General features: G+C 41.1%; 2 protein-coding genes across 2 annotated transcripts; both read left to right on the top strand.

Moving 5' to 3' along the window:
- Window positions 1-289: 289 nt before the first annotated feature.
- LOC130490228 (vomeronasal type-2 receptor 26-like) lies at window positions 290-6,771 on the top strand. Its single transcript, XM_056864053.1, has 4 exons — window positions 290-1,090; window positions 1,320-1,547; window positions 3,600-3,726; window positions 5,855-6,771. The coding sequence occupies exons 1-4, from the start codon at window positions 290-292 to the stop codon at window positions 6,769-6,771; spliced, it is 2,073 nt and encodes a 690-aa protein (XP_056720031.1).
- A 2,970-nt stretch (window positions 6,772-9,741) lies between these two features.
- Window positions 9,742-10,707, top strand: LOC130490227 (olfactory receptor 49-like). Its single transcript, XM_056864052.1, has one exon. It carries the CDS (start codon window positions 9,742-9,744, stop codon window positions 10,705-10,707), a length of 966 nt encoding a protein of 321 aa, XP_056720030.1.
- Window positions 10,708-13,273: the final 2,566 nt, after the last annotated feature.

Below are 13,273 nucleotides of genomic sequence, written 5' to 3'. Positions count from 1 at the left end.
CATTATTCTGGAAGGATGTGTGATAGACTGGGGACAGTGTTCAAGTGATGATGTGAGACTTTTTCTGTAGATTTTATAAGTATGTTTCACAGAAAATCTAAGGTGAATCAATTTCATGTTAACTCTTATCAAATTTACACTATCCTTCACAAAATGTTCATATAAGCACTTGCACTTCAGAAGTCTTTCTGAAGCATGTCTAATATAGGTGTATGCTTATTTTTAGCTGACATATGGATCATTTGCACCTGAGGAGACAGAGGCAAAACACTCCCCTTCCTTTTACCGCATGGTCCCAAATGAAGCTCATCAGAATATGGGGATCATCCGCTTACTTCTCCATTTGCGGTGGTTGTGGGTTGGGCTTTTTGCTGTGGATGATGAAAGTGGAGAACATTTCTTGAAGGTCCTGGAGCCACTGCTTGCCCAAAATGGAATCTGTTTGGCTTTTATATACAGAATCCCCAGGAAATACTACTGGAATGACTTAGGTTATATTAGTCATTTACTTCTAGATATTTATCTACCTTACAGAGATAGAAAAGCCAACACTTATCTGTTCTATGGAGAATCTCTGGCACTTATAGCATTCAACATGTTTATGCTTCTAGGCAATCCTCGATATAAAGAAGTTCTCTTGTTGAGAAAGATATGGATTATGACAGCCCAGGTTGATTTTGCATTAGGAAGCCATCAGAGGGCTTGGGATTTCCAGTTCTTCCATGGGACCATTTTTTTTGCCATTCATTCAGATGAAGTTCTTGGATTTCAGAGCTTTCTTAAGGGCATAAAACCTTATGAAGAACAAGGAAATGGCTTTCTCAAGGAATTCTGGGAGCAAGCCTTTGACTGTTCTTATTCAAATCCTCAGGGGACAATGGAGATCAATGAAACATGTACCAGGGAGGAAAGGCTAGAGAGCCTTCCTGGGCATCTATTTGAATTGTCCATGACAGGTCACAGTTACAGCATCTATAATGCAGTCTATGCTGTGGCACATGCTTTGCATGCCATGTACTCATCCAAATCCTATGACAGAACAACGGACAGTGGTCAAGGTGTGGACCATTATGTTCTCCAGTCTTGGCAGGTAATCCTCACACTCAAATGCTTTTATGACCCTGAATATGTTAGCATAAGCTGTATAAAGGCACAAATTCTAACCACATATGTAAGAGGATTCTAATGAAGGATAACCTGTAAAATTTCAATCTTCTGCAAGCTCCATCATGCTTGGTCTCTATGAGAGTATCAAAATATATTGGAAAAAACGAAGTTGATCAATCTCAACCATAAGTGTTCTAAATCTCTTTCTCCAGGTTCACCCATTTCTTCAAGGCATTTCATTTAACAATTCAGCTGGAGAAACCTTGTCTTTTAAAGAAAACAGGGAAATGGGAGATGGATATGATATCATGAACCTGGTCACCTTCCCAAATAAATCTTTCTATAGGGCAAAAATTGGAAGGATGGATTTCAATGCTCCTGAAGGACAAAAGTTAATTGTTCATGAGAATGTGATTGTCTGGCAAAAAAGTTTTAACCAGGTATGGTTTGCATGATCTTTTCAATTGTCGCTCTATTCTCTGAGCAATGGATACAGCAGCTGCCGCCTATTTCAGTCATCCCAAAAGTCCATATTTTGCTTGAAGAACTAAAGAGAAATGTACATTTAAAGTGCCACATTGATTGGTAAAGGCCAAAGTAACCCTGAAAAGGGCTTCCTCCCTCTGTTTTTTACTGAAATGAACCAAGCCTGGAATTCTGGCAAACCTATTGTTGCCTAGCAACAGGCATTGACTGCATCTATTGGTATTCTTCTTTTGATTTCACTCTTTTTGCTAAGCTGGAACTTTGTCGAGTTTGTAGAAAGATCTGCCTCTGACCTGGAGGGCCCAGGCTTAGTCTATCTCATTAGATCTTGGAAGCTAAGCAAGGTGGGCCCTAGTTAGTACTGGATGGAAGTCCCCAAGGAAATCCAGGGTTGCTACTCAGAGGCAAGCAATGGTAAATCCCCTCTGTTAATCTCTTGCCTTTAAAATCCTGCATGGTTGCCATTAGTCGGTTGCCACTTGACGGCCCTTTTCACCGCCAGAGACATCTGACTTGTCTGAACATTACCCCAACCTCTGGATTTAAGTATCCACAGATTTAGATGTGATATATAGAATTAGATATATTACTTTTCATAGAGAAACACCCTCTACCCTAGAATTAACCCCCATGTCTCAACCCTTGGGTTGCAATGTATGCTTGTTGCAGGAGCCCTTCCTCGCAGCTTTAGCTGGCCAAGGAGGCAAGTACCAGAAGCGATGCATGCATCTTACATCTTGACTGCACAAAGCCTCAACTTTGTAAACACATGGTGATGTTGACTATTTGGTCTTTCTGTCTAAAGTATTTACTGGGGGACAGTGGGTACTCTTGCCATCCGTTGGGCACTATAGTTCAAAACTGAAAAGGTATAATAAAACATTCCCAAGCTATCTTGTAGGCATAAAGCAGGATAGGTGGGAACTAGGTGGGTCCTCTCAGAAGAAAAGCCATCTGGCAGTAGATCATACAAATAAACAGCAATGCCTAATATGTTATAAGCACATATGGCAAGGAAATGTATCATACATCAAATAATAATCAACAACAATAATCAACAACAAGACAGGATTCCGATATATGCCCTGTTTCAAAATAAATTTCCTCAGTTGGTGAGTATAATAGTCCCATATATAGTTTTTTAAGGTTTTTTAATTTAATTTAATTTAAAAAATAATAGTTTTTTAAGGTTTCTTTTCGTTTGCAGGTTGCTTGATTATTGTTGTTGTTGATTATTATTTGATGTATGATACATTTCCTTGCCATATGTGCTTATAACATATTAGGCATTGCTGTTTATTTGTTAGGATTTTCATTATGCTGCTGAGGCAGTCTATGAACAATACATATTAATTAATTTTGCTTACACATTGGTGTGTCATAGGTGAAATTTTTATTCTTTAAAAGCCATAGTGACTGCACTACTCTTGAATAACTATATAATTGCAGTCCAAGTATATATATATATATATTTGATCTGGAAGTAGATAGCTATTGATTTTCTGGTGGTGTTGGTTATTACCCAGTTTGTCTTGATACCCCTTTGGATTGAGGGAAAGGGAAAGAGAACATTGCCAGGTGGAGACTTGTGATGTCCCTGGGGTTTTCCACCATGCTGGGAATCAGAAAAAAATTAAGCTTTCAATTCTGTTCTTTCACCATGTTATTTATGAAATTCACAACAATTAAAACCGTAATTTCTGCATCCCCCTAGTCCTTATAGAACTTTACAACAATTATATATTTCCGTATATGTGAAACCATGGAAAGATTTGTCCATATATTTGTTAACAATTATTTTATCTCCCCAGAAAGATACTTCAAATGACACTGACTATATAACTGGAGAGGGTTTTTATTTTGTTTTGCTTGCTTAGATTTTTGCAAGCATAATATTCATTATTGCTCCATTTTAATTGCTCACTTTTTGTTCACATATCAGTTACTAAAGAGTAAAATAAAATTTGACTTATCCTGCCTGAATCCTCGTTCATATTTTTGCATAGATGGAGGCCATTTCTTTGTGCAGTGACCTCTGCAACCCTGGCTATCATAAGAAAAAGAAGGAAGGGGAGAAATTTTGCTGCTACGATTGTGTGCCTTGCCCAGAAGGGGAGATTTCCAGCCAAAGGGGTAGGTGACGTAATGCATTAGCATTCAGGGTTGATTCAGATGGTTGGTTCTCAAGCTTTAGTGGACTCATAGGAGTCTTCATTAGTGGCATCTTCTTCTTGACTGTCTTTGTGAAAACCATACTTTATGCAAGCAATAGCAGTTACAAATGCAAAACCAAGTCAGGGATTGGACAGAAAAGAAAATTGTTAATCTATCTGTAACCAGGGCAAAGGTGGGAGTATCTGGACTTGCTATCTACAGGGAGGATTCGTGTAGCAAACTGGACACTGGCCAAGGCTCCATTCTACCCCACAAATGAGACTCATCCACAACTGTTTTGTGCAAGAGATTTAATGTCTGGAAGTCCCATTACAACCTGCCTCTGAGCAGTTATGGTCTTCGAATTCCACACTCAGTCCCCAGAGCAGTTACTTCCATGCCCTAGTCCTCCTTCTCTCTCTCTCTCCCTCTCTCCCTCCCTGTCTCTCCTTCCATTTTCATATAGGCCATAACTGAACACATTTCTTTGTTTATTAAATAAAAATTCCTCTTTACCTGTATGACTGAAAGTATTGTACAGAAATAAAATTTATATTCTATATAATTTGATTGCATGGTTAGAGCAAAAAAAGAGATCTAATTTCTAAATTAGGGTTGTGCATATCGATAAACTTTAACCAAAAATAAACCCGAAATTAGCAGTTTCAGTAAATTTTGGGATTTGGGTTTACTGAACTCCAAAACCTGGGGATAAAGCCAAAGCTGAATAGCTGAATAGATATTTGGCTTTTGCTATTCACCTTTGCTCAGAGGCATGGCCCTGTGCTTTCTCCCCTTTTCTTTCTTTCTTTCTTTCTTTCTTTCTTTCTTTCTTTCTTTCTTTCTTTCTTTCTTTCTTTCTTTCTTTCTTTCTTTCTTTCTTTCTTTCTTTCTTTCTTTCTTTCTTTCTTTCTTTTTTGACTAGTTTTCTTTCTTTCTTTTTTTGACTAGTTTTGATATGGTCCTTTTGAGATGGGGATTGTGTAATTGGAGCTAACGTGATCTGACCAACTTTCCAGGTATATCAGCCAACAGAAGACTAGTCTGCAAGCAGAAGAGTCATTAAAAGACGGGGCTCACCCAATCTTGTGTGGAGGGATATACCCAAAAATAAAAAGAGCCAACTTCAACAGCTGCTGACACCACCAGGCTTCCGAAGGAGATTTTTTCATCCATGTGGATGAGCACTCGCCTTCAGACAGCCCCCATGGTTGAGACTTCAGCTGGCTCAGATCTCACCCCCTCCTGAAAACCTGCTCTGAAACTGAAGGTTGCCCCAAGTAGAGGCTTTGTTTCCCTACACGGTGACCATCTCTTTCAATCAGATTTTTCATGACCACAATAAAGGACTGCTCACAGGAGGTCATTTTCCACCAAAAGAAAGGTTTTCTGTGCCTTATTTCTCTTGTATTTAGGCCTTTCCCCTCCATTTGGAAGCTCATTTGCATGGACATCATGCAAAGCGACCCAGAAATGAAGGCAGACCCCAGACTTTGGGGCACCAGTCAGGAAGTGCCTCTTTCTGCCAGTTCTCGGCAACGCTGAACTTTTGAACCTGATGGACAGCTCTGCTCAGAAATGCTTGGGGGATGGGGAGACCCCTTTGCGGGCCCATAAAAGTGGACCCAATGTCCCAAAGTTCACCAAACTTTGGTGACCATTGAAGGAGAGCCCCTTGCAGCCAGGATGCAAATTTTGGAGACTCTCCTTCTAAACCCCCCCACCCAGGAGCTTAAAAAAATCCCCATTGACTATAATGGGCCTGAATTTTTCTGGAATCCCAAAAATAAGCCAAATGCCCATATTTTCCAGTATGGATATTCAACTAATTCTGGGCTTACTGAAAAAAATTGGGGCAAAAAAACCCAAACCCGAAACCCCCCCCGAAATTTACTGATTTTTTTTTTTTTTGCACAGCCCTATTCTAAATCAACATTGTCAATATTTGGTGTTTGGAGTACCACCACACTAAGCACCAGCACTAGAAATTGAACTTGATGAACTTTCCCAACATTGCTCTCACATAAAAAATGGTAATGAAATGTGTATCATGCCCAGTCTCGTGTCAACTGTCACTGTTATGGTCCCTCTTCATCTTTTTTTCCAGATATGGATGATTGTATCAAATGTCCAAGTGACCAATATCCAACCAAAACCCAAGATGGATGTGTTCCCAAGACACTAAGTTTCCTGTCTTTTCATGAACCTTTAGGTATTAGTTTGGCTTCCATAGCTATTTCTTTAGCCCTCATCACAACTGTAGTTTTAGGAATTTTCGTTAAGCACAAAAACACTCCTGTAGTCAAAGCCAACAACCGGGATATCACCTACATACTTCTCATTGCTCTTCTGCTCTGCTTCCTCTCCTCATTGCTGTTCATTGGCCAACCAACAAAAGTCTCCTGCTTCCTCCGTCAATCTGCTTTCAGCATTATCTTCTCAGTGGCTGTTTCTTGTGTGTTGGTCAAAACCCTCACTGTGGTTGTAGCTTTCATGGCTACTAAACCAGGGTCCGGCATGAGAAAGTGGGTAGGGAAACGACTGGCTAACTCAATTATCTTTTCCTGCTCCCTCATCCAAGTAAGCATTTCTATGGTGTGGCTAGCAACTTCACCACCATTCCCATATTTTGACACAGTGTCACTGACTGAAGAGATCATATTTGAATGTAATGAAGGGTCTGAATTCATGTTCTACCTTGTCCTGGGTTATATGGGACTTCTATCCATCATCAGCTTGACTGTGGCTTTCCTAGCCAGGAAGTTGCCTGACAGTTTCAATGAGGCCAAGTTCATTACCTTCAGCATGTTGATCTTTTGCAGTGTTTGGTTGTCTTTTTTCCCAACGTACCTGAGCACCAAAGGGAAATCCATGGTAGCTGTGGAAATCTTCTCTATTTTGGTGTCCAGTGGTGGTTTACTAGGTTGTATCTTTTCCCCCAAATGCTACATTATTGTGTTGAGACCTGAGCTGAACAGAAGAGAGCAACTAATCAGGAGAAAAAATAACAATTGTAATTCTTAAGATCCCTTTCTTCTTTCAAAAGAGACACTATGCCTATCCCAGCAGTTAACTAGGGCATTGTAGCATTCTGCTCATAATCTAAGCAAACACAAAAAAGTAACAATTCCAAAAATCAAGGCGGAATACAGAAGTCATTTCATGATCACCAGTTGTTTGTCAGTAATGTGTTTTTTTCCTTCCAATCCTGGGGCATCCTCAAATCTGCTGTTTAAAGAGTTGACCTTTCTTTGAATTTTTCTTTTCTGCATCTTGCACATGATGATGATGAGTAAAGAATGGAAATAGCTGGAGGGTGAATTTGTCTCTTGTGGTTCTTTATGTGTACTCGGAAATGTCAGATATGAATGAATGGATAGGTTTGGGTATTCACTTTGCAATTATTCTCTATGGAGGAGGGGGGGACCCCTTCCGGACCCCATAAAATCAAATCCCCAGACCCAATCTTTACCCAACTTTGGGGGCCATGCAAGGAGAATCACTTCAAGCTACACGGTGAATTTGGGGGCTCTACCTCCCAAAATGCCCCCCAGGAGCTTTGAAAAAAAATCCCCATAGAATCTATGGGGCCAAATTTTTTCAGGAAACCTGAAAATATGCCGAATTCCCATATTTACTGGTATGGATTTTTGGCTTATTTCAGGTTTACTGAAAAAATTCAGGCGTAAACCCGAACCTGAAATGTACTGATTTTTTTTTTTTTGCATACCCCTAATGTCATCCTAAACAGATTAACACCTTTTTAAGTATACTGAAGGCAATTGGTTTAGAATGATGTAATTCTACTTAGGACAACACTTGTATTCTCCCCAGGGCACACAAAATCAAAAGGAGTCATTAGCCATAATATTCTGTTGTGTTTTACATAATCCTATATAGCTCTAAGGACGGAAGGGATTTTCAGATTCATTACATGAGAAGGAAGTAATATAGGTAAGGTAAGTGCTGGAATGGCAGGCTGGTTGCTCCTGTGAAGAAATAGGTCACTGAATTTGCTGTCCAACAAACGTCAGCAGCTCCTTAAAAATGCAGATGAGCATAACAAATGCACTTCTGATTCTCTGCTGTTGTTTCTTAAATCATAGTATCCAGTATCTTTCTTTATCCATCAGCCTTTGCACATTGTGTTTATCCTTATCTATGCCAAACTAGCATTTTTCTTCCGAGTCCATATCCTCCACATAACATGCAGCAGTTTCTAACAGAGACAGAGTTGGCAGTGAAAATCGAACCTCATGTGGACTTTTGCACGTGGGGCTCCTTTTTGAATGTAACACATCGGAGTAGAATTTAAAACAATTAAAAAAAAAACCTTCAAGGGTTTCCTAACATTCTTTATTTGAAGTGGGCAAAAAGATCATTATATCCCTGAAGTGGAAACAGGAACGTAGCAAATATGAAAGCAGGATTTAGGGACGGGCATCTCCAATTAAAATGATGCAGTAGTAGTTAATGGGGAATTGATCTACCAGAGACCCTGGAGAGGTGCTACCAGTCTGAGTAGACAACACTGACCTTGATGGACCAAGATCCATCAGTATAAGGAAGGTCCATGAGATTCCAATAAACAATGGCTCTCTCTTGAAATGAGGACATCATAACTTATGACCACACAAAACCCTAAAATAATTGAATCAGTGGCAAGGTTCTTACAGCTAGCAATCAGGTATCGTGAATGGTGTGTAGCTTTCCTTAATGGCTGATTTGGGATGGTTTTATCCAATTTTATTTATTTGTACTCGGTTTTATCCAAATGTATGTTCTTCCTTTTTATATGCCAATAAAGGCTTGTGTTGTGTTCTGTTGTGTTGCATCGTGTAAACAATGGATTGACTTCCATGGATTTCTGGTGTCTCCAAGTGGGGGTGTGGCAGCAGAGTAGTGGATTATGCTGTCATGAAAAAAGGGAAGGGATTTGAGTGTATTTGGATGGGTTTATCTTGAAGCACTGCTTTGAGAATGGACTGCTGTTGATTGAGAAAATAAGCCTGTAATGCAGCTTGATTCAATAGAAATACAAAACGTGCATCCTGATCTGCTATTATAGACTTGGATCCAAAGCGGAGCTTGGAGAAGGGAACATTCCTGCCTCCCCTCTCCTGCTGTAGTTCCTTGAAATGCAGCTCTTGAAGAGTCCTCTGACCCTTCAGATGGTTATGGGTGGATCTTATTGTGAGAGGGTGAAGGGATTTATGGGAAACAAGGTCTGGATCCAGCCATCTTCTTCACCCAATTTCCCTTCATATTGCTGCCCCCATCCCACATTACATCTCCAGGTCTGATGATTCTTAGAACAGCCTTTTTGTATGGGCAAAGTGGGCACCTGTGTTTTTCACCAGCAGACTAGCAATGTATTGTCTATATCATAAAATTACAGCATTTTATGTACCTAGATCTCTGTGTTTCAGGACATGCACCTGCTCTCTTGTTTGAGTCAACAACTGATAAAAAGGGGAAAATCCCTTTTTAAATTGTGATCTGCATAAAAGGAATTTTGCCAGGCATTATGCATCTATTTGTTAAACTGTTTAAATGTGCCGTACTATTTCACACTAGTCTGGAATATATCTACCATGATAGGCAGTAATAAAACAGTTTTTACCAATGCAACTTTCTGACCATTTCATTACTGTATGGTAATGCATAGCTACTAGGGTGTAACCAGTTGAACCCTATGAGAATTAATTTCTCAGTAAACTTTTAAAAAATTGTAAGCAGAATACAATGGATAGATGCTAGAGAGATGATAGAAAATCTGAAAGCAAATTCAAAGGTGTATAAACCCAGTGAATTCCATCTCAACCTATGTGATATACACATTGTTAGTATTATTCCCATAAACATATTGCTGGTAAGAAGCATGTTGATCAAGATTGTTCATTAGCCTTGTCCAGAAATAATACCATTTCTGAAATACTAATATTTCCCCCAATACTATTTTTTTCCAGTTTATGGCTAATAAGATACATCATTATGAAGAACCAGACCAAGATCAAGGAGTTCTTACTCCTCGGATTCACTGAGAACCACAATCTAGAAATCTTTCTCTTTGTGCTCTTTTTAATCATGTACCTTATGACCATAGCAGGAAACCTACTAATTATTATCATCACTTTGACGGATTTCCGTCTCCGAACCCCCATGTATTTTTTCCTCCGAAATTATGCCATCTTGGAAATTGGATATACTACTACTGTCATGCCAACAGCCTTGATTAACTTGGCAACTGGCAGGAAAACAATCTCTTTTGCGGGTTGTATAAGCCAGTCTTTTATGTATTTCTTTTTGGGCACCACTGACTTCTTCCTGCTGACAGTGATGTCCTTCGACAGATACGTGGCCATCTGCCACCCTCTACGGTACACCACCATCATGAAAGATAGTTTCTGCACACTCTTGGTGCTGTATTCTTGGGGAGGGAGCTTCGTCATGATTTTTGGCCAAACCATGCATGACTATCAGTTTCCCTTTTGCGGCTCAAATGTCATCGACCATTTCTTCTGTGACAGCAGACCTTTGCAGAAACTTCAGTGTGGAGATAAACAGCTCCTTGAGCTGATCGGCTTCATTTCAGCTGTGTTTTCTCTCATGGGAACTTTAGCGATCACCGTCGTCTCTTACATGAGGATTATCCACACCGTTCTCCACATCCCCACTGCTGCAGGTAGGCAGAAGGCCTTTTCCACCTGTGCTGCCCACATCACTGTGGTCTCCATCACCTACGGCAGCTGCATATCTATGTACGTCAAACCGGTGCAAGATGGTGGGCAAAACTTCAACAAAGTTGTGGCTGTTCTCAACAACGTCGTGTGTCCTCTCATGACCCCATTTGTTTACAGTCTGAGGAACAAGCAGGTCCAAAATGCTTTAAAGGATGCTTTTGACTGTAAAATGGTATCTTATAAACTGCAGAGGGTCTCATTGAGGAGGAAAGGGTAAGCAAAAGAAGAGCACAAGCTAAGATAGACCTGTGCCATCTCTTCAGACTTCCTATTTTGTTTTTGCCACCAGGCCACAGGTGACTTAGGGCGACCCTGTATGGTTTTCAGGGCAAGAGACATTCAGAGGTATGCAAAATTTACAGCCAGTCAGACATCAAGAGAAAACTGGGACAAGATGCTTTATTGGTGGCATGTTACTCCAAAGGATATTAAGAAGATGGACAAGAATTATAAAGGGAAATGTTGGAATTGTAAAGAAGTAAATGGTACTTTTTTTTGTAAAAATATGTAAAAAAGGGGAGGGGCGAATACATGCCAAAATCCAGAACATTTTAAAATTAAACTCATGATTAAACTCATGATTAAACTCATAAGAGTATGCCTGGGAAATCTAGTTATTGGATCCAAAAATGCCCCCGAGTGAGGAGGAGGCACTTAGACATGTGACAGAGGGGAGCACCTATGCTTCCGGATGCTTTCCTGGTTGAGCCGTAGACCACCTCCCACCCTACATCCCCCCTATTCCTGAGGGTTCCCCACTTCTAATGCTCCAGCCCAATATGTGTGTGTGTGAAGTGCCATCAAGTCACAGCTGACCTATGGAGACCCCAGCAGGGGGCTTTCAAGGAAAGTGAGAAGAACAGGTGGTTTGCCATTGCCTTCCTCTGCAGAACCTTCCTTGGTGGTCCCCCATCCGAGTACTGACCCTGCTTAGCTTCTGAGATCTGACAAGATCAGCTATACCATGTTGCCTCCCCTCCCCCAGCCCAATATATCATTTCTTAAATCTCAAGCAGTAGATGAATCTGGCTTCATAGACAGTGACAATGATCCTAGCTTAAAAAATCCTTTTTGTCCCCTTCTTCTGAACACCTCTTTGCCCTAGAAGACAGAAGTGGCCACCTGGTGGCAGCAGAGATCAAGAAATGATCAGCCAAAGCCTGTGGTGTAAAAAGTCACATGGGGGGGGGGAAGTCCTGTCTATCAAATCAGTAAATTAAATCCCACTACTTTTCTCCTTTGCTGTCCAGATTCTGTGCATAGGGATTCCCCTTTTTAAAAATAATAATCACTGCAACTAAATTTGGTAGATTAGGCTGAAGGTCATGGTATCACTTACACAGCAAGGTCAAGAAGGGGTTGGAACCATGCCCCTCTCCCAAAACACAGGTAGTTGGCATGGCCCCGCCTCCCTTTTCTGGGGGGAAAGGATCACACAATGTAGGCCTCCCTATTCAGGACCTTGGGATCCAGTGTGATATGCCGGCTAGATTGGTGGACTAGAGTATGGGAGACCTTTCTAATCCCCAGCCTGTCCTAAAGCTCTCTGAACGCATATGAAGCTGCCTTATACCAAGTCAGACCAATGTTCTGTCTAAGTCACTATTGTCTACTGTGACTGGCGGCAGCTCTCCAAGGTTGCGGGCTGAGGTCTTTTGCATTGCCTACTGCATGATCCCTTTTAACTGAAGATGCCAGGGATTGAACCTGGGACCTTTTGCATGCAAGGCTGCTGTTCTGTCGCTGAGCCATGATTCTGCCTTGTGGTGGTTCTGCCACATACTCTCAGTTTAACTTCTTTCACAAAGAACTGTGGCTTGTCAAGAAATCACCGCATCTGCTTTCCTGTTCCATCTGACTGAATTTACATTAGCATTGGTTCTTGTAGGTTATCCGGGCTGTGTGAGCGTGGTCTTGGAATTTTCTTTCCTGACGTTTCGCCAGCAACTGTGGCAGGCATCTTCAGAGGAGTAACACTGAAGGACAGTGTCTCTCAGTGTCAAGGGTGTAGGAAGAGTCAAGTGTAGGAAGTGTGTAGCATTGCCCTCAACATAACCACAAGGAGGAGCTGCACACTTGAAAAATGATGCTCCCAGTTGACATGCCCTTCTAATGAAACCTTACACAATGGGCGAAAATGTACGGGCGCTTGAGCCTCCTTTCTTCCCTGTTCCAGCCAGGATCCAGCCAGGATCGAACGCACCTTCGTGCGTTCGATCCTGTCTGGATCCTGGCTGGAACAGGGAAGAAAGGAGGCTCAAGCGCCCGTGCGTTTTCGCCCAATGAAGCCTTGCACTGTTTTTTTGTGGGGAATAGACTGTAACTTAACAGTATATTAAACCTAACTAAAAATTAGATTGATGTGAATCAAGGATTAGATCCTCTGTCTCTTTGTGGTGGCAGAAGATTGCCTCCCCCATCATAAGAGCCTTGCTGGATCAGACCAGTGGTTCACGTAATTCAGAAACATATAGTAGCCACTCCGTTGCCCTGGACCAGTGGTCGGCAAACTCATTAGTCAACAGAGCCAAATATCAACAGTACAACGATTGAGATTTCTTTTGAGAGCCAAATTTCTTAAACTTAAACTATATAGGTAGGTATACTGTTTATTGTTTAAGGCCCGGACTGGAGCCCTTTTTTTTGCTTACTTTTGGACTATTGCACTCCCCAGTATGGGAGGCTTTTCTTGCTTATGAACTACGACTCCTCGGTTGAAGGCTTCCACCCCGGTGGTTCCATTTGGACTTTATTTTCTCCCGGGCGGGAGTTTATATTTTGGG

Source organism: Euleptes europaea, chromosome 18 (assembly GCF_029931775.1).
Source record: "Euleptes europaea isolate rEulEur1 chromosome 18, rEulEur1.hap1, whole genome shotgun sequence".
NCBI lineage: Eukaryota > Metazoa > Chordata > Lepidosauria > Squamata > Sphaerodactylidae > Euleptes > Euleptes europaea.
This window is presented reverse-complemented; position numbering and strand designations above follow the sequence as displayed.